We start from the raw sequence: 23,177 nt of genomic DNA on the forward strand, positions 1-23,177 counted from the left end.
CGAAGTAATGCTCCATCTATCTAAGGGTTTTAATTCCATAAATCCCTTCTTTTTCAGGCTATGAAGGCGTTCCTGAATTTTTCCCAGCTTTACTTTCACATGTAGACAAAATCCTCAAAGTCAACAAAGAATCTTCGTCAACTTTGGAAGGTTCCCCTGATATCCCACCATGTGAAGATCGCAAGATGGACCTTAGATCTCTCCCGGAGAATTGTAAAAGACAAGTCAATAGCACATCTTACTTTACGATGCGTACCCCAGCTGTCTCTGCTGATTGGTGACGAAGGAGAAAACCAGAACAATGGACCTTACCTTGTAGTAAATTAAACCTTGACATGGACAACCTTTTCGTTATCACAATGAGATTACCACTACTGGAACCACGTGAGAAGACAACCAGAGGAATATAGACCTTTAGTATTGAAGACTACCACCAATAACCAAAGTTTACGTAGACTTAGACCCTAAATTTGTCATTTTTAATTCGGTTCTCACAGCAGAACATGAAAATTATCAGTGGACAGACGCTAAAAAGACTGTGATCAACAGAAGACGTAGTCTTGTAGATATCTCCCGTACTGACCAGGACCTTCTGCTTCTGTATGCCCCTAACATTGCTTCTGTAGAGATGATTGTGATTTAATTAATGAACAAAACATTTCAAAAACAACATTGTAAGATAGAGAAGATGAAGAAGAACATTAATATTAACAATCACACAACCGGGTAATTCCAATGCCTCCCTCTTTCTTTTCTTTTTGAGGTACCTGTGGACATATGTATAATCTTGGTGACTCCGAAGCCAGGATCTTTTCTGACAGTACTATCAGGCCGAAACTTTATTTTATAAAACAGCCACGAAAACACAGGCCCAAGCCAACTGCGGAAGAATTGTGTACATACAGGGTACAAGAACACGTGCAAAGCGTTGGCAGATTATAGTCTGGAAGACAGAAGTTTGAGGCCTATTCTTCTTCTTCTTAGCCCCGGTGAAGCTCCTGCAGTCGTTCTGCCGCCTTTCTTAGCTCTTCCTCCACCTCTTGGAGGTCCCTTTCCTTAAAAACACACACAATATATAAATGAACAGCATTAATTAGATTTTACATGTTTCTAAAAAAATTTTTTAGAATATTTTTTAGATTTATTAGGCTTTGTTCACATTTGAATTTGGAACCTCAAATTCAGATCTGGCCAAAAAAAATGTCGAACAAAACAGCGCAGCATGTTGTACTATTTTCTCCAGTAAAATACCGAACACCACGATGGAAACCAGATGGACCCCTTTATAGTCGATGGGGTCTATGATGCAGGGTGTCCAACACTTCTAATATTTTCAGATTTCTGTTAGTAGACCTGAATCTAAAACTGAGTTTTGGGTCTAAATGTTTTTGCTGTGGGTATACCTTAGAGAAAGAAGTTGTCTAATTCATGCAGAGATCCATTGCTTCCAAGTAACAAAAAATGTATGAACTCACTTGCCACATCATGGCGACCTCATCCGAGTGGGTCCCTACCCAAACAGAGTACATAATGTAGCGCCGGCGTCCCTGCCCTCTGCTAGGCAGGGACGCTGTTCCCCTCACCTCTCTGCTCCGTGCCCGGCGTCCTCCTCCCGCTCTGCTGGCAGCGCGCGCTCCTTCCTGGCCACTGTGCTTAGGGCGCGCGCGCTCTCCCTCCCTCTTAAAGGGGCCGCGCGCGCCGTCCTAAGGAGTCCCCGGCCAATGGCCGGAGGACTTCACCATATATAAGGCACCTCCTCCAAAATGGAGGTGCCCGAGCAATGTTGTTGCACTGTTCACTACTCTGCTTCAGCCCTCAGGTCCCGTTGCCAGTTACCTGCCAGATACCTGCCAGATTCCTGCCAGCTTGCTGTCTTATTCCTGCCTGATATTCTGCTACCTGCCTGCTAGCCTGAGGTCCGACGGTCTGCCTTACTACTCCTGTCAGTCTGTCTAAGGACCAGCTTGCCCGCTCACCTGGGAGCGCACATCAACTACCTGCCTGCTTGCCTGAGGTCCGACGGTCTGCCTTCCAACTCTTGTCAGTCTGTCCAGTGACTCCTGCCCGCTCACCTGGGAGCGCTCATCTGCTGCCTGTCTGCTAGCCTACCTGGAGGCTCTGCCGTCACGTGCTGTGACCACCCGCCTGTCCAGAGACTTCTGCCCGCTCACCTGGGAGCGCTCATCTGCCGCCTGTCTGTTGGTCTTCCTGGAGGCTCCGCCGTCACATGCTGTGACCACCTGCCTGTCCAGTGACTCCTGCCCGCTCACCTGGGAGCGCTCATCTGCTGCCTGTCTGCTAGCCTACCTGGAGGCTCTGCCGTCACGTGCTGTGACCACCCGCCTGTCCAGAGACTTCTGCCCGCTCACCTGGGAGCGCTCATCTGCCGCCTGTCTGTTGGTCTTCCTGGAGGCTCCACCGTCACATGCTGTGACCACCCGTTTATCCAGAGACTCTCGCCTGCTCACCTGGGAGCTCACGTCTACCATCAGCCGCCACAGGTCGTACCAACCCTTTACCCAGAGACTGCCCCGGTCACTTGCCGTGACCATCTGCCCGTTCACCCACAGACTGCCCCGGTCACTTGCCGTGACCATCTGCCCGTTCACCCAGAGACTGCCCCGGTCACTTGCCGTGACCATCTGCCCGTTCATCCAGAGACTGCCCCGGTCACTTGCCGTGACCTCCTGCCCGTTCTTCTAGAGACTGTCCCGGTCACCTGCTGTGACTGCCTGCCTGGTCGCCACCCGCTCCCTTACAAGGACCGCCCCCTTGTATAGTAGCTCAGAGGTTCCGCCTCCCAGACCCGTTACAGTTTGCTCGGGCCATGGAACCCGGTGGCACCCAAGCTCCCTCGCTCTCGGACCTGTGTCATGAACTGTCCCGTCAGAGGTCCCAACAGTAGTCCATCCTGGGTCACCTGCGGAATGTCAATTCTCGCCTGGACACTCTGACTGCTCCGCCAGCAACCTCCGCCAGTGCCATGACTCGCAATCCGGCAGCTCCGCTGTCCACTAATACCATGGTATCCTACCCCGGACCCCGGCTTTCTGCACCTCCTCGCTTCGGAGGCGACTCCGCCCAGGCTCGGGGCTTCATAAATCAGTGCACCCTGCACTTTGAACTCCTGTCCCACCAGTTTAACTCCGACCGGGCCAAAATTGCCTTCATCATGTCCCATCTCACCGGGGAGGCCCTGGCCTGGCTAAATCCTCTATGGGAGAGAGGAGACCCCCTGGTGTCCGACTTGCCTGCCTTTCTCATGGCTTTCCGGAAAGTCTTCGACGAACCCGGACGGGAGACCTCATCCGCATCATCACTGCTACGCCTCCGTCAGGGAAGTCTCACCGTGGGCCAATATGCCATACGGTTCCGTACCCTTGCCTCGGAGCTGGCCTGGGATAACGACGCTCTGGTATCCATCTTCTGGGAGGGTCTGTCCGGCCGTATTAAAGATGAACTTGCCGGTCGGGACATTCCTACCACTCTCGATGACCTAATAACTCTTGCCACCCGGATTGACCTACGGTTCCAGGAGCGTGCCAAAGAGGTCACCCGTGAGAGGAGGTTTCCACGTCTAGCTCCTACTTTTCAGAAATCCGTCTCTCCCCAGGTACACTCTCCTGAGCCTATGCAGGTCGACCAGACCAAGATGGTCAAAACCCGTCAGGACTTACGCCGTGCCGAGGGGAGCTGCTTCTACTATGGCAGTAAGGAGCACCGGATCCGTGCCTGCCCGGAGAGGTCGGGAAACGCCTGTGTCTAGGTTCGCTCAGAGAGGTCGACCTAGACAAGAATAAATCCTCTCCATCTCTGCTGCTGTCAGTCTCAATCGTCTGCGGGGAGAACCGTTATTTCGAACTAGCCCAACTTGACTCTGGAGCAGCCGGGAATCTTATTTCACAGTCCCTGGTAGAGAAATACCGCATCCCCACCAAACCTCTGGCTGTACCCTTGTCTGCCGTGGATGTGGGTCTCTTACCACGCCCCATCCAACTCATCACCGAATCCATTACTCTGCAGGTGGGAATGCTGCATTCTGAGAGTATCTCCTTTCATGTTCTGCCTGGACTCTCTCACGCCCTCTTGCTAGGTCTACCTTGGCTCCAGAGACATGCACCCGTGCTTGACTGGCAGACCGGAGAAGTCCTTCGCTGGGGACAGGACTGCCATAAGACCTGTCTGGTTCCCGTCCATCCCGTCCGTCCTTCTCCTACCCCAGCTAATCTACCTGGACTTCCGATTCCTTATTGGTCTTATGCTGATGTCTTTAATAAAAAGGAGGCAGAGACACTACCCCCTCATAGACCATACGACTGCCCTATCGACCTGTTACCTGGTACTACTCCTCCCCGTGGGCGTATTTATCCATTATCCGCTGCTGAGACCGGTCGATGTCCGAATATATTGAGGAGAATCTGGCCAGGGGATTCATCCGGAAATCTACCTCCCCGGCGGGAGCAGGCTTCTTTTTCGTCGAAAAGAAGGACGGCTCTCTCCGTCCCTGTATAGACTATAGAGGCCTTAACCAGATCACGGTGAAGAATAAGTACCCCCTTCTGCTCATTCCGGAGTTATTTGATCGTCTGAGGGGGGCTAGAATCTTCACCAAACTGGACCTCCGTGGGGCGTACAACCTGGTTCGTATCCGTCAGGGGGATGAATGGAAGACGGCATTCAACACCCGGGTCGGCCACTATGAATATCTGGTAATGCCCTTTGGTCTCTGTAACGCTCCTGCCGTCTTTCAAGAGTTGGTCAATGACATCTTCCGGGACCTTCTCTACTCCTGCGTAGTGGTGTACCTGGACGACATCTTGGTCTTCTCTCCGGATCTCCAGACTCACCGGAGGGACGTTCGTCAGGTCCTGCTCAGGCTCAGGCAGAATCACCTCTTCGCTAAATACGAGAAGTGCCTCTTTGAGCAGACCTCGCTTCCGTTTTTGGGCTACATTATTTCTCAGACCGGCCTACGAATGGATCCAGAGAAACTGTCTGCCATCGAGAAATGGCCTTGACCGGAGGGGTTGAAGGCCATTCAGCGGTTCCTGGGCTTCGCCAACTACTACCGCCTCTTCATACCACACTTCTCTTCCCGGACTGCCCCAATTTCCGCGCTCACCCGTAAGGGTACTAATCCCAAAGAGTGGCCGCCCGAAGCAGAGGAGGCCTTTCTTTCCTTAAAACAGGCCTTCTCTTCCGCCCCGGTGCTGCATCGCCCGGACGGCAACAAGCAGTTCTTCCTGGAAGTTGATGCCTCCTCCTCTGGAGCCGGAGCGGTACTTACTCAAAAATCATCTTCCGGGAGGATGGTAACTTGCGGCTTCTTCTCTAAACTCTTCTCCTCCTCAGAGCGCAATTATTCCATAGGAGACCGAGAGTTATTGGCCATCAAACTGGCATTGGAGGAGTGGCGTTACCTGCTCGAGGGGGCTCTTCACCCGGTAATAATTTACACTGACCACAAGAACTTGGCTTACCTCCAGCATGCCCAGAGACTTAACCCGCGCCAAGCCCGGTGGTCCTTGTTTTTTGCTCGCTTTGATTTTGTTCTTCATTTTCGCCCGGCTGACAAAAACGTCAAGGCGGACGCCTTGTCTCGATCCTTTCTGGTGTCTGATCTCGAGGAAGATCCAAAACACATCATCGATCCCGCCAGAGTAATGCAGGTGGCTCCCGTGAGTCTAAATCGTCTCCCTCCCGGAAAGACGTTCGTATCAGTACCTGATCGGGAGAAGATCCTTCACTGGGGTCACTCGTCTAAACTGGCTGGCCACGCCGGTCAGAAAAAGACCCTCCAGCTTATTACCCGGCACTACTGGTGGCCTACCCTGCACAAGGACGTAATAGACTTTGTTTCTGCCTGTGTGTCCTGCGCCCGCAACAAGGTTCAGAGACATCTGCCAGCCGGTCACCTCCTTCCGCTTTCTGTACCTGCTGCCCCCTGGCAGCATATAGCAATGGACTTTATAACTGACCTCCCAGTCTCTGCCGGTTGTACGGTCATTTGGGTGGTCGCTGACCGCTTCTCCAAGATGGCTCATTTCGTTCCCCTGCCAGGCCTCCCGTCTGCACCCGAGCTAGCTAAAGACTTTATTCGTCACATCTTTCGTCTTCATGGCCTGCCCCTCCACATCGTGTCGGATCGTGGGGTACAGTTCACCTCACGCTTCTGGAGAGCCACTTGTAAACTGCTAGACGTCACCCTGGACTTCTCTTCCGCTTACCACCCACAGTCCAATGGTCAAGTGGAGCGGATCAATCAGAACCTGACCAGTTACCTCCGGCACTTCGTTAATGCCCATCATTCAGACTGGGTGGATCTCCTACCATGGGCCGAGTTCTCTTATAACAATCACGAGAGCGAATCCTCCTCCAAATCCCCGTTTTTTGTAGTCTTCGGTCAGCATCCTCGGATTCCTTTTCCTGTCTCCACCTCTGTGGACAACCCGGCTGCGGAATCTCTCGTTAGCAAATTTTCCTCCATTTGGGAGAGTACCCGATCCGCACTCCTTCAGTCGTCCGAACGGATGAAAAGACACGCTGACAAAAAACGCCTGGATCCTCCACAATTTTGTCCTGGAGATAAAGTCTGGCTCTCATCTAAATATGTCCGACTCAAGATACCTTCTTACAAGTTAGGGCCTCGGTTCAACGGTCATCTGGAGGTCATCAGTCAGATCAACCCGGTGGCCTATAAATTGAAACTCCCGGCCAACTTACGGATCCCTAACTCCTTCCATGTATCTCTCCTCAAACCTGTGGTACTTAACTCTTTTTCCAAGTCTACAGGTACGCCTCCTGCTCCAGTTTCTGCTGAGGACGAGTTTGAGGTAGAGAACATTCTTGCCACCAAAAGGGTAAGAGGAAAGACCTTTTTTCTAGTAGATTGGAAGGGGTTTGGTCCTGAGGAGAGAACGTGGGAGCCCCGGGAGAACATCCATGCCCCGCTCATCCTTGCTAAATTTCTGTCTGGCCTAAAAAAGGGGGGGCCTAAAGGGGGGGGGTACTGTAGCGCCGGCGTCCCTGCCCTCTGCTAGGCAGGGACGCTGTTCCCCTCACCTCTCTGCTCCGTGCCCGGCGTCCTCCTCCCACTCTGCTGGCAGCGCGCGCTCCTTCCCGGCCACTGTGCTTAGGGCGCGCGCGCTCTCCCTCCCTCTTAAAGGGGCCGCGCGCGCCGTCCTAAGGAGTCCCCGGCCAATGGCCGGAGGACTTCACCATATATAAGGCACCTCCTCCAAAATGGAGGTGCCCGAGCAATGTTGTTGCACTGTTCACTACTCTGCTTCAGCCCTCAGGTCCCGTTGCCAGTTACCTGCCAGATACCTGCCAGATTCCTGCCAGCTTGCTGTCTTATTCCTGCCTGATATTCTGCTACCTGCCTGCTAGCCTGAGGTCCGACGGTCTGCCTTACTACTCCTGTCAGTCTGTCTAAGGACCAGCTTGCCCGCTCACCTGGGAGCGCACATCAACTACCTGCCTGCTTGCCTGAGGTCCGACGGTCTGCCTTCCAACTCTTGTCAGTCTGTCCAGTGACTCCTGCCCGCTCACCTGGGAGCGCTCATCTGCTGCCTGTCTGCTAGCCTACCTGGAGGCTCTGCCGTCACGTGCTGTGACCACCCGCCTGTCCAGAGACTTCTGCCCGCTCACCTGGGAGCGCTCATCTGCCGCCTGTCTGTTGGTCTTCCTGGAGGCTCCGCCGTCACATGCTGTGACCACCCGTTTATCCAGAGACTCTCGCCTGCTCACCTGGGAGCTCACGTCTACCATCAGCCGCCACAGGTCGTACCAACCCTTTACCCAGAGACTGCCCCGGTCACTTGCCGTGACCATCTGCCCGTTCACCCAGAGACTGCCCCGGTCACTTGCCGTGACCATCTGCCCGTTCACCCAGAGACTGCCCCGGTCACTTGCCGTGACCATCTGCCCGTTCATCCAGAGACTGCCCCGGTCACTTGCCGTGACCTCCTGCCCGTTCTTCTAGAGACTGTCCCGGTCACCTGCTGTGACTGCCTGCCTGGTCGCCACCCGCTCCCTTACAAGGACCGCCCCCTTGTATAGTAGCTCAGAGGTTCCGCCTCCCAGACCCGTTACACATAATACATGGCAACAACGATAAACCTTATCCCCAATTGCCCACTTGACCGACAGCTATTCCCCCCAGGCTCGGTTTGGCTGGGAGTAAAGGGGTATAAAACGCCGCCAGACAGCTCTGGTTGTGGCTTATCTCCCCTGGGAACAAAAGGATCAGGCAGTCATATTCAATATGCCTGATCCTTCTTTCACCCCCAGCATCATTTACTCCAATGTGTATAGGCACCTTCACTCTCCTAATCTGTAGCTGGCTATAGAGTTTAGATTTCACAGGGCAAAGTGTCTGTGATAAGTGGTTTTATTGGTGGCAGTGTTCTTATTACTGTAAAATTACTAAAGTCCAACCGTCATAAAACAGGATGATAGCAAACACACACAAATATACCAGCAGTGATATTAGTTTTATCACTGCCCTGTGATAAACATGAACTCACAAGGAGCACAGTTCCTCTAGAACAGGGGTGTCAAACTAATTTTCACCGAGGGCCACATCCACATTAGGGTTGTCTTCAAAGGGCCGTTTGTAATTGTAAGGACTTATGCAGATGTCTGTGCAACATGTTACGAGCACATACTGAAATGCATGGACTGGCCAGCGGGTATAAGAGAGCTGTCCCTGGGTAGTAGGGCTAAGAGAGCTGTACCTGGGTAGTAGGGCTAAGAGAGCTGTCCCTAGGTAGTAGGGCTAAGAGAGCTGTCCCTGGGTAGTAGGGCAAACAGGGCTGTCTCTGAGTAGTAGGGCTAACAGGGCTGTTCCTGGGTAGTAGGGCTAAGGGGGCTGTCCCTGGGTAGTTGGGCTAAGAGGGCTGTCTCTGGGTAGTAGGGCTAAGAGGGCTGTCCCTGGGTAGTAGGGCTAAGAGGGCTGTCCCTGGGTAGTAGGGCTAAGAGGGCTGTCCCTGGCTAGTAGGGCTAAGAGGGCTGTCCCTGGCTAGTAGGGCTAAGAGGGCTGTCCCTGGCTAGTAGGGCTAAGAGGGCTGTCCCTGGCTAGTAGGGCTAAGAGGGCTGTCCCTGGGTAGTAGGGCTAAGAGGGCTGTCCTTGAGTAGTAGGGCTAAGAGGGCTGTCCCTGGGTAGCAGGGCTAAGAGAGCTGTTTCTGGGTAATGGGGCTAAGAGAGCTGTGTCAGTCCTCAGAGTCCAAGATGGCCTGCTCCCTATGCTAAGTAATGGCTGTGTCTGCTCTGATTCAAAGATGAAACCACACAGACATTCTGGCTGACTGCATTCACAGTGTTCATTTTTTGTGTTGGCTAACTGCGTTCATGGCGTTCGCCGTTTGTGCAGGTGGACTGTAATCACTGTGTTCTCTGTGCTGGCCGACTGCGACCACTGTGTTCTCTGTGCTGGCTGACTGCGATTACTAAGATCATTGTTTGTGCTAGCTGACTGCGATCACTGTGTTCTCTGTGCTGGCCGACTGCGATCACTGTGTTCTCTGTGCTGGCTGACTGCGATCACTGTGTTCTCTGTGCTGGCCGACTGCGATCACTGTGTTCTCTGTGCTGGCCGACTGCGATCACTGTGTTCTCTGTGCTGGCTGACTGCGATTACTAAGATCATTGTTTGTGCTAGCTGACTGCGATCACTGTGTTCTCTGTGCTGGCTGACTGCGATCACTGAGATCATTGTTTGTGCTAGCTGACTGCGATCACTTTGTTTCCTGTTTATGCCTGCTGACTGCTATCACTGGATGCATTGATCACTCACAAAGATGGCACCCACTCCTTGTGCTGGCGTCGTCCCCTCTTTTTACTGCTCGCTGCATCATGTCAGATTCCAAGATCGTATCAGCCCCCTGTGCCGGTCCCCCCCTGTGCTAAGCACTGGCTGTGTCAACGTAGAAGGCAGCCAGTACTTAGTAGAGGTGACGGAGCTGGCACAGGGCGCGGCTGCCATCTTAGATTTTGAGGTACGGCGCACACACTGCTCCGATCGGCTCTCCGTATGGGGGACAGTGGATAGACGGTCCTTCTGTGTCCTGACCTCACGGGCCACAGAGAATAACGTGGCGGGCCGGATTCAGCTCGCGGGCCTTGAGTTTGACACCTCTGCTCTAGAGAGTAGTATCAGTGTCCACCCATCATGCTAGAGTTACCAGACTATCCTACTAAAAGAACAGGATAGGTTCAATTTTTCTTATATATACAGTACAGACCAAAAGTTTGGACACACCTTCTCATTTAAAGATTTTTCTGTATTTTCATGACTTTGAAAATTGTACATTCACACTGAAGGCATCACAACTATGAATTAACACATGTGGAATTATATGCTTAACAAAAAAGTGTGAAACAACTGAAAATATGTCTTATATTCTAGGTTCTTCAAAGTAGCCACCTTTTGCTTTGATGACCGCTTTGCACACTCTTGGCATTCTCTTGATGAGCTTCAAGAGGTAGTCACCGGAAATGGTTTTCACTTCACAGGTGTACCCTGTCAGGTTTAATAAGTGGGATTTCTTGCCTTATAAATGGGGTTGGGACCATCAGTTGTGTTGTGCAGAAGTCAGGTGGATACACAGCTGATAGTCCTACTGAATAGACTGTTAGAATTTGTATTATGGCAAGAAAAAAGCAGCTAAGTAAAGAAAAACGAGTGGCCATCATTACTTTAAGAAATGAAGGTCAGTCAGTCCGAAAAATTGGGCAAACTTTGAATGTGTCCCCAAGTGCAGTTGCAAAAACCATCAAGCGCTACAAAGAAATTGGCTCACATGAGGACCGCCCCAGGAAAGGAAGACCAAGAGTCACCTCTGCTTCTGAGAATAAGTTTATCCAAGTCACCAACCTCAGAAATCTCAGGTTAACAGCAGCTCAGATTAGAGACCAGGTCAATGCCACACAGAGTTCAAGCAGTAGACACATCTCTACAACAACCATTAAGAGGAAACTTTGTGCAGCAGGCCTTCATGGTAAAATAGCTGCTAGGAAACCACTGCTAAGGACAGGCAACAAGCAGAAGAGACTTGTTTGAGCTAAAGAACACAAGGAATGGACATTAGACCAGTGGAAATCTGTGCTTTGGTCTGATGAGTCCAAATTTGAGATCTTTGGTTCCAACCACCGTGTCTTTGTGCGACGCAGAAAAGGTGAACGGATGGACTCTACATGCCTGGTTTCCACCGTGAAGCATGGAGGAGGAGGTGTGATGGTGTGGGGGTGCTTTGCTGGTGACACTGTTGGGGATTTATTCAAAATTGAAGGCATACTGAAGCAGCATTGCTACCACAGCATCTTGCAGCGGTATGCTATTCCATCCGGTTTGTGTTTAGTTGGACCATCATTTATTTTTCAACAGGACAATGACCCCAAACATACCTCCAGGCTGTGTAAGGGCTATTTGACCAAGAAGGAGAGTGATGGGGTGCTACGCCAGATGACCTGGCCTCCACAGTCACCAGACCTGAACCCAATCGAGATGGTTTGGGGTGAGCTGGACCGCAGAGTGAAGGCAAAAGGGCCAACAAGTGCTAAGCATCTCTGGGAACTCCTTCAAGATTGTTGGAAGACCATTTCCGGTGACTACCTCTTGAAGCTCATCAAGAGAATGCCAAGAGTGTGCAAAGCAGTCATCAAAGCCAAAGGTGGCTACTTTGAAGAACCTAGAATATAAGACATATTTTCAGTTGTTTCACACTTTTTTGTTAAGTATATAATTCTACATGTGTTAATTCATACTTTTTATGCCTTCAGTGTGAATGTACAATTTTCAAAGTTATGAAAATACAGAAAAATCTTTAAATGAGAAGGTGTGTCCAAACTTTTGGTCTGTACTGTCTATATTATTTTGATTGGGATGGAAAGTTATGAAACTTTGCAAATCACTTTATTAGGGGATTTGTTTTCATGTCTGTAAAAAAAAAAATTGCATCTACTTGGCTTCCGCCAGCAGCTTTTCCCCAGCCTATTTTCCTGCCTTCAGCTGCACTGATATCAGAAAATATTCATTTTTCTACAGGAATGAAGATGAATCCCCAAATAAAGTGATTTGCAAATTTTCATGACTTTCCATGGTGGACAAAATTATTTAAAATTAAAAAAAAAAAAAGTGTGTGTTGTTCAAACACATTGGAGCAAAGTTAGCCAATCTGATGAATTTCAGCTTTGGGGCCTCCCAAATATTCCTAAGCAGATAATTTTGTGGGAAAAAAGGATCGGACATGTTGAATATCAGTACTCACTATTGGACAATACAATCTTTGCTACTTGCATCAGCGTCCCAGCGTAAATACCAATTAGTTATGGGACGGTGGTTTATTGGCATAGTGGCAACCCTAAACATTGAGAAATAAAACCTACTGATGTCATCATGAGTTGAATGTCCTCCTCCTCTTACCTTAGCCCTGTGTTCTTCAAGTTCTTCCATCTCCTCCAACTCCCTCTCTTCTTCTTCTTCTCTGTGGTCATGGTTTCCATTGTAATGATGTCTCTCTCTTCCCTTCTCCTCTTCCCCTTGATCATAATAGGACCTCTCCCTTTCCATTTCGCCTTCTTCTGGGTGGTGGATATGCCTCTTGTCTTCCCCATGGTAACCATGCATATGGGTCTTGGCATTGAAGTATTTCAGGCCTCGGTCTTCAGACTCAAACTGGGCTGTTTCTTCCTGACTGGGGTCTTCTGCCACCCTTTTTCTTTCTTCCCATCCTTCATGGTTCCTGTGGTACCACCCATCTTTGTCCCCATGGTAGCCCCTCTCATGCTCGTGTTCCTCTGAGTTTTCTTCATCACTCTCATCGCTGAAGTGTTTTTTATCTTTTCTGGTGGCCATGTTACTTCTGACCTCTTTCCCATCTTTTTTCATCATATCTCCACCTCTCTTATTTGGGGCGTTCCTTTTTTCCTCTTCTTCTTCCAGCAGCTCGTTAACCTTCTCCTCAGCGGAAGTGCCACCATGTTCCTTCTCCTTCACCTGCACCTTCTCTATTTTCTCAAACTCTTTGGATTCCTCATTCGAAGATCCCCTTTTTGCCTCCTCAGCTTTTTTGGATGGAGGGACAGGAGGCTCATTGGCTCTCTTTTTAAGTTCTTCTTCTTCTTCCATACTGTCCCTTTCTGCATGGAGGTGCGACTTTTCTATGGAAACAATTAATGCAAAGGAAGTTTAGTTTTGCCAAACACACGTGAAAAAATCTTAACTGATATCAAGAAATAGTGGTATTCATACCAACATAGACAACTATGTGGCAACGATGGTGTGAAGCAGAACCTCGAAGACTATAACTGGATTATAAATGGAAAGACCACCAATGATGTATTTACACATGCACAATATAAGATGCCCATTGTTCTACAGTTAACTCAAGAAGCCTCAATGGTGGGGAACATAAAGGTTTGCTTTAACCCTATGTGTTCTATCAAGAAGAATCGAGAAGCGGAAGTGTTGACATAGTAAATAGCAAGGAGATAATAAAGGGGAGGGAAATAATGATAAATGGGTTAAGAATTAATTCGGACCTGAAGCAAAATGCATGGTAACAGTCAATACCATCGAAGTAACAGGAGAAATGAGGAAGTCATCATTGATCGGGTCATAGGATATTTAGAGAGACGCTGTGCAAAAATATAGTTGAGCTCAGGGGCGGACACAGACAGAAGAGGACCACTGTGCAAAAACATTACAAGGGCCTTCTGAAGTCCAATAAGGTGTCTGCGAAAGAAGCTAATTACTGCTTTGGAGATGGAAGTGGTCCCCCTTTCACCTGGGGCCCTCAGGTTGCACCAGTGTTATGTCCACTACTGGTTGATTTGATAATGTCACCATATGGCTGTAGGGTTAGACGGGCTCACCAGCGTGCTAGAGGATCCTCCGCTTGGCCAAGAGACAATAATGGACCCCAAAAGTCCTGGAGAAGACAATCTCAATTTGAAGCTTAATGGTACTTGGAGCTACCCAAACCTACCGATTTCAATGGAAATGGCGGTCTACCTGATGTCTAAGGGTGGAAAGTGGATCGGTCACGTTGAATTTATATGCCTGATTATTTCATTTTCCCAGTGTCTAGCATCGCTTAGCCCCCTATAGAAGAGCTAATCAATTTTGCACAATTTTTCGAAATTCTTTGTACTTTACAAATCCGAAGAATTTTCAATTTGTTCAGACGAATTACCTGAATGGCCACCTCCGTGTTACAGATAACATAAGACAGAGAAGAAGGGTCACATGAGGGGCAGCCATAATGTTACCTTACCCTACAGCTCAGGAAATCATGAGGGAGTATATGTCATAGCCACTATAAAAGCTCAGGATTGACATGCTGCTGCAATACGGAGAGGAGAGAGGACCTCAGAGCTCAGTCAGAGAGACATAGTTCACATTGTGAGCCACAGGGTGTAAGGAGAAGACAAAAGATAGACTTATAGGGGTTGTCCCATGAATAAAGTTAATTTACCCCTTTAAAGCTCTTTGTCTTAAAGAGCTTTAAAGGGGTTGGATACAGTCATAGGGAACCTCAGAGTGTTACACATGTCTATTCATAGCAATTGGAGGCTTTGATTTTGCCTGAATAGAACTTTTTGTCCAAAATTAATTTCAGAAAATTCACTCATCTCTAATCCCCTCTCCTCCTTATGTCTATTCGTGTTCAGTGAAATAGCTTTCTAAGGTGTATGGGCAACTTGGGGTGGAAAATGTTTTTTTATTGGTGTTTACTTTGTTGGCATAAATTTCTGTCCATTTTCAGGTTACCAATGCCTGGTAGAGGTGACGTCATCAGAACCCAATTAGCCATAGACCAATCATGGTGCGCGCAGAAAAAAGTTTGTTGTGAACTTTTTCCAAGGGAGCGGAAAGAAGTTACATAGGTTTGGATAATAATCAGGTTTTAAGGACAAAAATGGAAAAGGCTGAGAAACAAGAAGAATAGGGAAAGGTAAACACCATAAGGTGCTGTGTAGATAAGGAGCAGTAATAGGGAAGGACCAGACTCATAAAACAGAGCCCAGTTCAGACACAGTTCACCATACAGTCTGGCGTGGGCGCTATAAAGCGTAGTAGAGTGAAATAACATACATCAGAGTTCATTGGAAAAATAAACATTACAAAGTGCAGCGGACGAAGAACAGGTCCGCGAATGAATGAGAAGCAAATATGAGATCCCTTTAAATAATGGCAGCAATTAAAGGGGGTCAATTTCTGGTTGTTAGAAGGATCTCCCTCAGCTGGGGCTTTTGTGAAAACAGCTAATGGCAAATTTTTAATCTCCCTGCAGCGCCACCACTGGACAAATGAAGCATTACACCGTGTCTATTCAAGTCTATGGGTGTCCAGTGTAATAGCGGACAGGACAGGTCCTCCATAGCCAGAGACACTCACTCTTTGTAACCATTCTGGTCATGAGATGAGGATCAAACCCAACATTATTAACTCAGAATTATCTAACAAATTATATCAAATTAGAATTTTTTCACTCTAGACAACCCCTTTTAGGTCTTCCATCTGCCGCTCCACTCTCCAATAAATGTCATTTAAAAGGGATGTTCACTTTTGTTGACATTTATTTATTTGTGCTTAAAAGCTCTTGTCAACTAATTTGTGACCACAGATCACATAAAAGTTAAATGTGATGGAATACAAAAAGACAAAAGCTATATCCAACTTTGATATGGACTGAGGTCATAAAATACGCTGAGAGGAGCTCAGAGACAGACAAATAAAAAAGTTAAAAACTCTCCCATAAGACCATCAGAATGAGCTCACTGATGGATAGTCAGTTAACTCATTCTGCAGCCAGCAATAGACCGTGTTACACAAATGCTATAGAAGGCAACATTTTTAATGGAACTCGAATGCAAAAATGTTTTTAACTTCAAACACACACATTTAAGTAAAAAATAAAAAATTGGCCCTAAAGGTGGACAGCCTTTATATAATACACTAAGCCATAAAAATAGCCTGTCTATGGATAACAGAAAAATGCCTTGAATTTAATAGCTACCAATAAGCTAAGCAGCAACACTCAATGCTACAAAAGTTAACCTACATCAAAAAAGGGAATGTGTCAGCTAGTTTTTGCTATGTAATCTGAGAGTAGTATGAAGTAGGGGCTGAGAGCCTGATTCCAGTGATGTGTCACTTACTGGGCTGCTTGGTGTAGTTTTGATAGAATCCCTGCTTTTACTGCTGTTGTAGATTTAGTGTGTAACCCCGCCCACACTCATGATTGGTAGCTCCCTGTGTACACTGTCAGCAAGCTGCCAATCAGTGGTCGGGGCGGGGTTACACAGATTTGCCTGACTGCTGTGATAATTTCCTGCTGATAAAAACACTGATTGTATTGAAACTGCCACACAAAGCCTAATAAGTGACCCATCCCTGGAATCAGGGTCTCTTTCTCTATATTATGCTGTTCTCTGATTTAATAGCAAAATCCTGTTGACAGATTCCCTTTAAAGTCTATGCCTGGTATGAATTCTTGCTTTCTAGAATGATGTGTGATGGGCAGTCATTTTACTAATTTGCAGAACAATTTTCTACCATCATTTTTTCATAGTTTTTCTGCCCCTTTTTGCTATATCATCAGTTACCTCGCTGAGTCAGATCCTCCAGTTCTCTGAGCAAATGTTGGTGCCGCAACATGGCGATCAGACGCTCATCTGCAAAAGCCCAAACATCCTTACTTTAACAGAAGTTCCATAAGCCCCCCACATTCACAGTACGTTCTCTGTAAGTACTCTCTATAGAATAATATGGTATTCCATGATAGTTCCCTAAAGGTACAGTTTACCCCAAAAAGATCATATATTTCTGGAAATATCAGGGGTGAACCGATCGTACCCAACTCTGGTTGAAGAGAAGGACCAAAGGCTCCCATACAAGATAGGTATATATCATTATTACAAATGGCCCGTGCTAGGTGGGGGGCCATGCAGATCTCTGGGAACCTTACATTAGAAAACATTACGAAGTAATTCTGAGGGTGAGGCGGACAGAATAGGGAAACAAGGAACAAAAGTTTTGGGTAAGTGGAGTGAACTTTGCAGACCATTGATAATAAAAGATGGCTCCCAACCTTCTTTGAGTATTCGGATGCAGCTGCTGCTGACCCGTTCTGGCCCATGTGAAGTCAACGACTCTGCCAGGACCTCCATGATACATCTAGTGACCTGGAGGAACAAAAAGACATAATTAATCCAGAGATATAAGCTGGGGCTCATTTATCGACTCTAGTTCCATATTGAGCTCCATGATGAGTAATTGTTTGTTCAACATATTCTTCGTTGGGCAGATTGGTGTCTTAAAGGGGACCTTTTACTGGATTTTGTCATTTAAACTGAGCATTTCCTCCAATTGTCACTGTTTTGCCGATTCTGGAACAGTTTTTCTTTTTCTTCTGTGCCCTTCCGTTCCAAAGTTATACCCCCTGGTAATAATTATGCAAATTTTCTCCTTCACCTAACTGGGCGTGTACCACAGAACTCCTCTGTGGGCGTGGCCTGGTTGTTGTACACGCCCAGTTTGTTAAAGGGAAACATTATTACCGAGTGGCATAACTTTAGAATGGAGGGGCACAGAAGAAAAAGAAAAACTGTTCCAGAATCGGAGGAGCAGCGACAATTGGAAAATGTGCTCAGTTTAAATTAAAAAAAACATTAAAAATTCCTCTGAATGGGTTTACAAAATGACAAAACTAATTTATGCAGAGCAGTTGTAGTTTTTCTTCACCCCTTACCTCTATGGGGGCGACAATGAGCACAAGGAAAAGCTCCTCTCAATATAAAATTAATTTTCCGACAGAATAATGTAAAATCATTAATATCTAACAACACAGTATGGAATGGCACTAAAATTTATAGATAGGTCTGGTCTATAGAGGGGGCTCTGGTAATTGATGGAGGGGGGGGTCCATAGTAAGGGACTACCTCTATAGTGCCCAAATGCTCCAATACAGCACATATGGAAGCATCCCAACTTCCTAAGAGAGATGTGGGGTGAATCTGGATAGTGAGATGATGTCACATTTCACAGCTTAGTCATAGGGATAGGGAGAGAAAGACATAAAACACTGAAGAAACAGTTCAGATAGTGTGTAATGGAAGATTCGGTGCCACTGTTACAGCTAATGCCTATTTAAGTGAATCAGTCTGAGCTGCAATACCAGGCACAACCTATGCACAAGAGGGGCGCTGTTTCTGGAGAAAAAAGTTGTCCATGGACAGCCTCTTTAACTGTGCAGCTATATAATAGCGTAAGTGTAACCAATATACCATAGAAAACCAATTCTAGTCTACTGGAGCCACGATCTCTGCTCAGTTAACGAGCTGCCGTCCATGCAGCACCCCTGTCAATATCTCATGTACTACCACCGTTTGCCGTCTGCAGGAGGATTTAGTTACTAATTAAGCAGCTGTAAAACTTGTGGCTTCGACGCGGGGAGTTCAGCCGTCGATAATATTGAACAGCGACCTTTTGTTTGATTTCAATGAGCTCGACGGCTTTATTTCGATTGTGACAATCCCCTTCTGTAACATGATAAATGAGAGCGGCTCGGAGTAAAACAAACAGCTGAACGGGAGAGATAAAGTTTTCTGGATCCTAATAGTCATTAAAAACTATTTATTCTCAAAACAGCACCTCATCCATCTGCAGGTTGCATCTGGTATTGCAGGTCAGCTAAAAAAAAAAAAGATATTGGTAGAGCTAAATAATGTATATTATAAATGGAAAGAAGGGCAGGGTCAATAGAGCAATAGAGAAGAAGACTGCGCTGACTTTTGTGATTCTCCCTGCCTGAAATTGACTGTAGTAATGTACAAGCCCCATATTATTAGTGATGGACAAATCGATTTAATGCAAATTTTTTAAAATTTGAACAATTTGAGATTGGCTTAGCGTGAATCGCCAAAAAATGGACGCTGACGTTTTACACAAATCAGAAGATTGCCTCAGCCAGGGAAAGCTCACATGAACTCAAGACTTTATCATAATACTATGCAGATGGTATAGCATAGGCAATTAGGAGAGACTATCCTAGCCTGTATAAAAGCCAAGGCAGGGAATGCAGCAGCTATTGTGGGTGAATCTGGATAGTGAGAGGACGTCACACTTCACAGCTTAGTCAAAGAGAGGTAAGAAAGCCATAAAACACTGAAGATACTGTACAGATGGTGTGTGACAGCTCAGCAGGGAAGAAGAAGATAAGTGTCTGAGGAACGGGCTGTTTGTTACCACCGGTTATTGTCCATTCATCCATATGTTGAGGTCACTTTGACATTACTAAGGCTGTGCTAGCATTAATGAGCTTGAAAGGAGTTGGATACAGTCCTAGGAGTCCTCAGAGTGTTACATAAATCTTTTTAGATCTTATAAATCAATTTGACATAAAGTTGAAATTTTTGGAAAAATTTGCATATGTTGTCAAAATGTAAAAATTTGGAGACAAATGGAGCCTTTAGTTTCTGTTTTGTACCCAGCGCTTCTATTTTTCTTCTGTTTTGAACAAATTCATTTTACTAGCGTTATCTATGAACATCTCTAGTTTTCTGGGCATGTGCACAGCTGTCACTCCAGCTCTTGTCCCCGCCCAGTGCCGCCTCCTCCTGCTTGACTGACGGCTCCTTTGCCTGAAGTCACACAGCATAGAGGCTGTCAGTCAAGCAGGAGGAGGCGGCGCTGGGTGGGCAATAGAGCTGGAGTGACTGAGGCTTCAGATCTACCATAGCTCTTCAGCCTCATTTACATATCAATTCAAACGCTCATTTCTCAGTAATGAAGGAATGGACCGGCCATGTAAAGGTATAGCTGGACTTGTCTTTGAAAGAGCTACATGTGAATATAAATAGTTTGGGGGTGATGAAATCCTGCTGACAGATTACCTCTAATGTAAAAAAATGGAGGCCTCCGTTCAGTCGCCTATTTGTATTTGTGGATGGAAAAAAAAGTTGTGCAGACTATGGGCTTATTTTGTTCATCCAAAAAACAAATATTAGTTGGAATGGATGCAAAATGACGACATTTTAGAAAAAATTAAATCCATTTAATTTAAGGGGTCCAGTATGGGAACTCTTTATTTCTGTTTCTATGCTCCTCAAAAGGATAATAAAAATGGAAATAAAAAGTGACATGTGAACACAGACTTATAGAGCAGGAAGAGCTGAGAAGATTGATATATATTTTTAAGTATAACTGTAATACAATCATTTAAATGCTTGATCTTTCTATGCTTGAGTCCAGTGGGCGGTCCTATTCAGTGATTGAGACCTCCCACTGGACTCCTGAACTTATAAAGATCATAGATTTAAGTGAATTTATTACAAGTTATCCTGAATCTTTTCCTACAAACCTATATATCAATCTGCTCAGCTCCTCCTGCTCTATACCCCGCTGCCCACAAATTAGACGTCATGATTAACGTGACAGGTATGATACATTACATGTAAAGTATTGAGATGATGTTCATATTTTACACACATAATAAATAAATAAGTTGCGTGTTGCCAAATAATGCATAGAGATATGTAATCCAAAACGCTCACCTTTTCTTCTTCTTCGGACAGCTGGCTGGACAGGGGCATGGTGGAAACTAAAGAACGAAATGAAAAGATTAATTCTTTGGGATCGATGACTCTTCTGGGGCTTATACAACGCTCTATAGTAGTGACCAATCTGGAGGTCAAGTCAATGAAGGAGAAGAACCTTGACAACATCATGAAGAATTTTTCAGAAATGACCAGATTAGACCTTTACCTTCTACTACTTAAAGACCCAACTCATAAGAAAGCTCAGGAGACTTAAAGGGGATCTATCACTTACCATAAATATGTCTTTTTTTTATACCTGGTGTAAATGCCGCTGTTCTCCTGAATCCGGCAATGTTTTTCTTTTCTTCCTGCTCCTCTCCGTTCCTGAGATACGGCCTCCTCTTCCCTCTATATCAATCTAGTCTTAGCAGCCAACTGGGTGTGATCCTCAGAGAAGAACTGAGTATCACGCCCACTTGGATAACAAGGCTAGATTCATATGCAAGGAAGAAGGGGCCGTATCTCAGGAACGGAGAGGCGCAGGAAGAAAAGAAAAACATCGCCGGATTCAGGAGAACAGCGGCATTTACACCAGGTAAAAGAAAATACATATTTATGGGAAGTGACAGGTCCTCTTTAAAAGGGAAGACCAAAAAAAGGATCAGGAACAAGAAGGATGGAGGCAAACATAGGGATGAAGAACATGGCATGGTCACCAGGAGTCAATAAGAACTTGTGGGCACCGTAATTAATGTGCTAGGATGTAACTCTCAGCTCTCACCAGTTGCAGACCACTTTTGTACAGCAATATATTATATTAATTGCGACATTTCACCTTATATAGGATTTTATGGAAATAACCTAATTACCGGGAAGGCAGGCAATAACTCCAGGGATGATAATATCGTTATCTGGAATAGATCATGTATAATTGATGACTTACAACCAAATCTATGAATAGAAAACATATCCTCGAAGGAGAACACTTATTCGGAGACCACATATTTGGAATGTAAATGGATTTTTTTTAACATAATGAATTAATAAGTTCTTACGATCCAGGATCTGATACCAGTCTGGTCATGTATTACTGCAGATCCAGGTCTCACCTTGGAGGGGTCTTCCCCCGACAGAGGACATTACACTTGGCAGACTGCAGTTCTTACCTTGCAAGCAGACAGCTGCAAGCAGTAAACACTTCACAGGTCCCATCATGGAGGCGCTGCTACTGATGATGGTGGTAATCCCTCAGCCCAGGCTGGTGATGAGGCAGATACAGGAAGGATGCGGATAGCCGGAGCCCCAGGCTGGACCACAGTTTCCACAGTGTGTCTGTAGCTGCAGAATATATAGCTGGCAGAGAGCAGGCGAATGTCGTCACAACGACACCCCCTCCATCTGCCTGCTCTTCACCTGTAGCTCGCTTTACACCCCCTCCATCTGCCTGCTCTTCACCTGTAGCTCGCTTTACACCCCCTCCCATGCAGGTGGCTCCATCCATCATAATTTAGCCATGGCTTTATATAATCTTTCTTCTAGCATTGTATATGCCTTGACTGCAGGTGAGATATATAATATGGCAGGTAACGTGAATTATAGTATTCCATTAATTAATGTGAAAAAAATATATATAAAAAAAACACTGGCGACAAAGAATTCTGACCCTGTGCAGGACACGTCCGGCCGCCTCTATAACGACCCCCTCATCTACATACACATATATAAAATACATACACATTACACAACCATACACACATGTACAATATATATACATTACACAACCATACACACATGTACAATATATATACATTACACATATATACACTTATATACAATATATATACATTACACACACATATACAGTATATATACTGTATACAATATATACACATTACACATACATACACACATATACAATATATGTACATTACACATACATACACTTATATACAATATATGTACATTACACATACAGACATATACAATATACTGTATATATTACACACACATATACAATATATATACAGTACATTAAACATACATACACTTATATACAATATATATACATTACACACACATACAATATATATACATTACACAGACTCACATATGCAATATATATACATTACACACACATATACAGTATATATACTGTATACAATATATACATTACACATACATACACACATATACAATATATACACATTACACATACATACACTTATATACAATATATGTACATTACACATACATACACTTATATACAATATATGTACATTACACACACATACAATATATATACATTACACAGACTCACATATACAATATAAAAACAGTGCAGACCAAAAGTTTGGACACACCTTCTCATTTAAAGATTTTTCTGTATTTTCTTGACTATGAAAATTGTACATTCACACTGAAGGCATCAAAACTATGAATTAACACATGTGGAATTATATACTTAACAAAAAAGTACGAAACAACTGAAAATATGTCTTAGATTCTAGGTTCTTCAAAGTAGCCACCTTTTGCTTTGATGACTGCTTTGCACACTCTTGGCATTCTCTTGATGAGCTTCAAGAGGTAGTCACCGGAAATGGTCTTCCAACAATCTTGAAGGAGTTCCCAGAGA

At 45.9% G+C, this 23,177-nt stretch overlaps 2 protein-coding genes across 3 annotated transcripts in view; one reads left to right on the forward strand and one right to left on the reverse strand.

Annotated features, from left to right (window-relative positions):
* LOC141155054 (inositol-tetrakisphosphate 1-kinase-like) overlaps positions 1–730 on the forward strand; it is a 30,647-nt gene extending 29,917 nt beyond the window's left edge. The window contains exon 10 of the mRNA XM_073641682.1: positions 58–730. Within this exon, the coding sequence (XP_073497783.1) occupies positions 58–281 (224 nt within the window). The 3' untranslated portion in view covers positions 282–730. The remainder of the gene's footprint in view (positions 1–57) is intronic.
* CCER2 (coiled-coil glutamate rich protein 2) lies at positions 458–21,940 on the reverse strand. Of its 2 annotated transcripts, XM_073641683.1 has the most exons (6): positions 21,712–21,940; positions 20,561–20,607; positions 17,098–17,191; positions 16,613–16,681; positions 12,426–13,162; positions 458–1,055 (listed from the first exon to the last, which is right to left on the reverse strand). In XM_073641683.1, exons 1-6 carry the CDS (start codon positions 21,758–21,760, stop codon positions 981–983), a joined length of 1,071 nt encoding a protein of 356 aa, XP_073497784.1. In that variant the 5' UTR covers positions 21,761–21,940; the 3' UTR covers positions 458–980. The 2 variants fall into 2 exon arrangements, with proteins under 2 accessions (XP_073497784.1, XP_073497785.1); XM_073641684.1 differs by lacking the exons at positions 20,561–20,607; positions 21,712–21,940 and adding an exon at positions 18,660–18,694.
* Between the last annotated feature and the right edge of the window lie 1,237 nt (positions 21,941–23,177).

The sequence above is a fragment of the Phyllobates terribilis genome, unplaced genomic scaffold, assembly GCF_046119375.1.
Source record: "Phyllobates terribilis strain yellow unplaced genomic scaffold, ASM4611937v1 Scaffold_7__3_contigs__length_470593459, whole genome shotgun sequence".
NCBI classification, from domain to species: Eukaryota; Metazoa; Chordata; class Amphibia; order Anura; family Dendrobatidae; genus Phyllobates; species Phyllobates terribilis.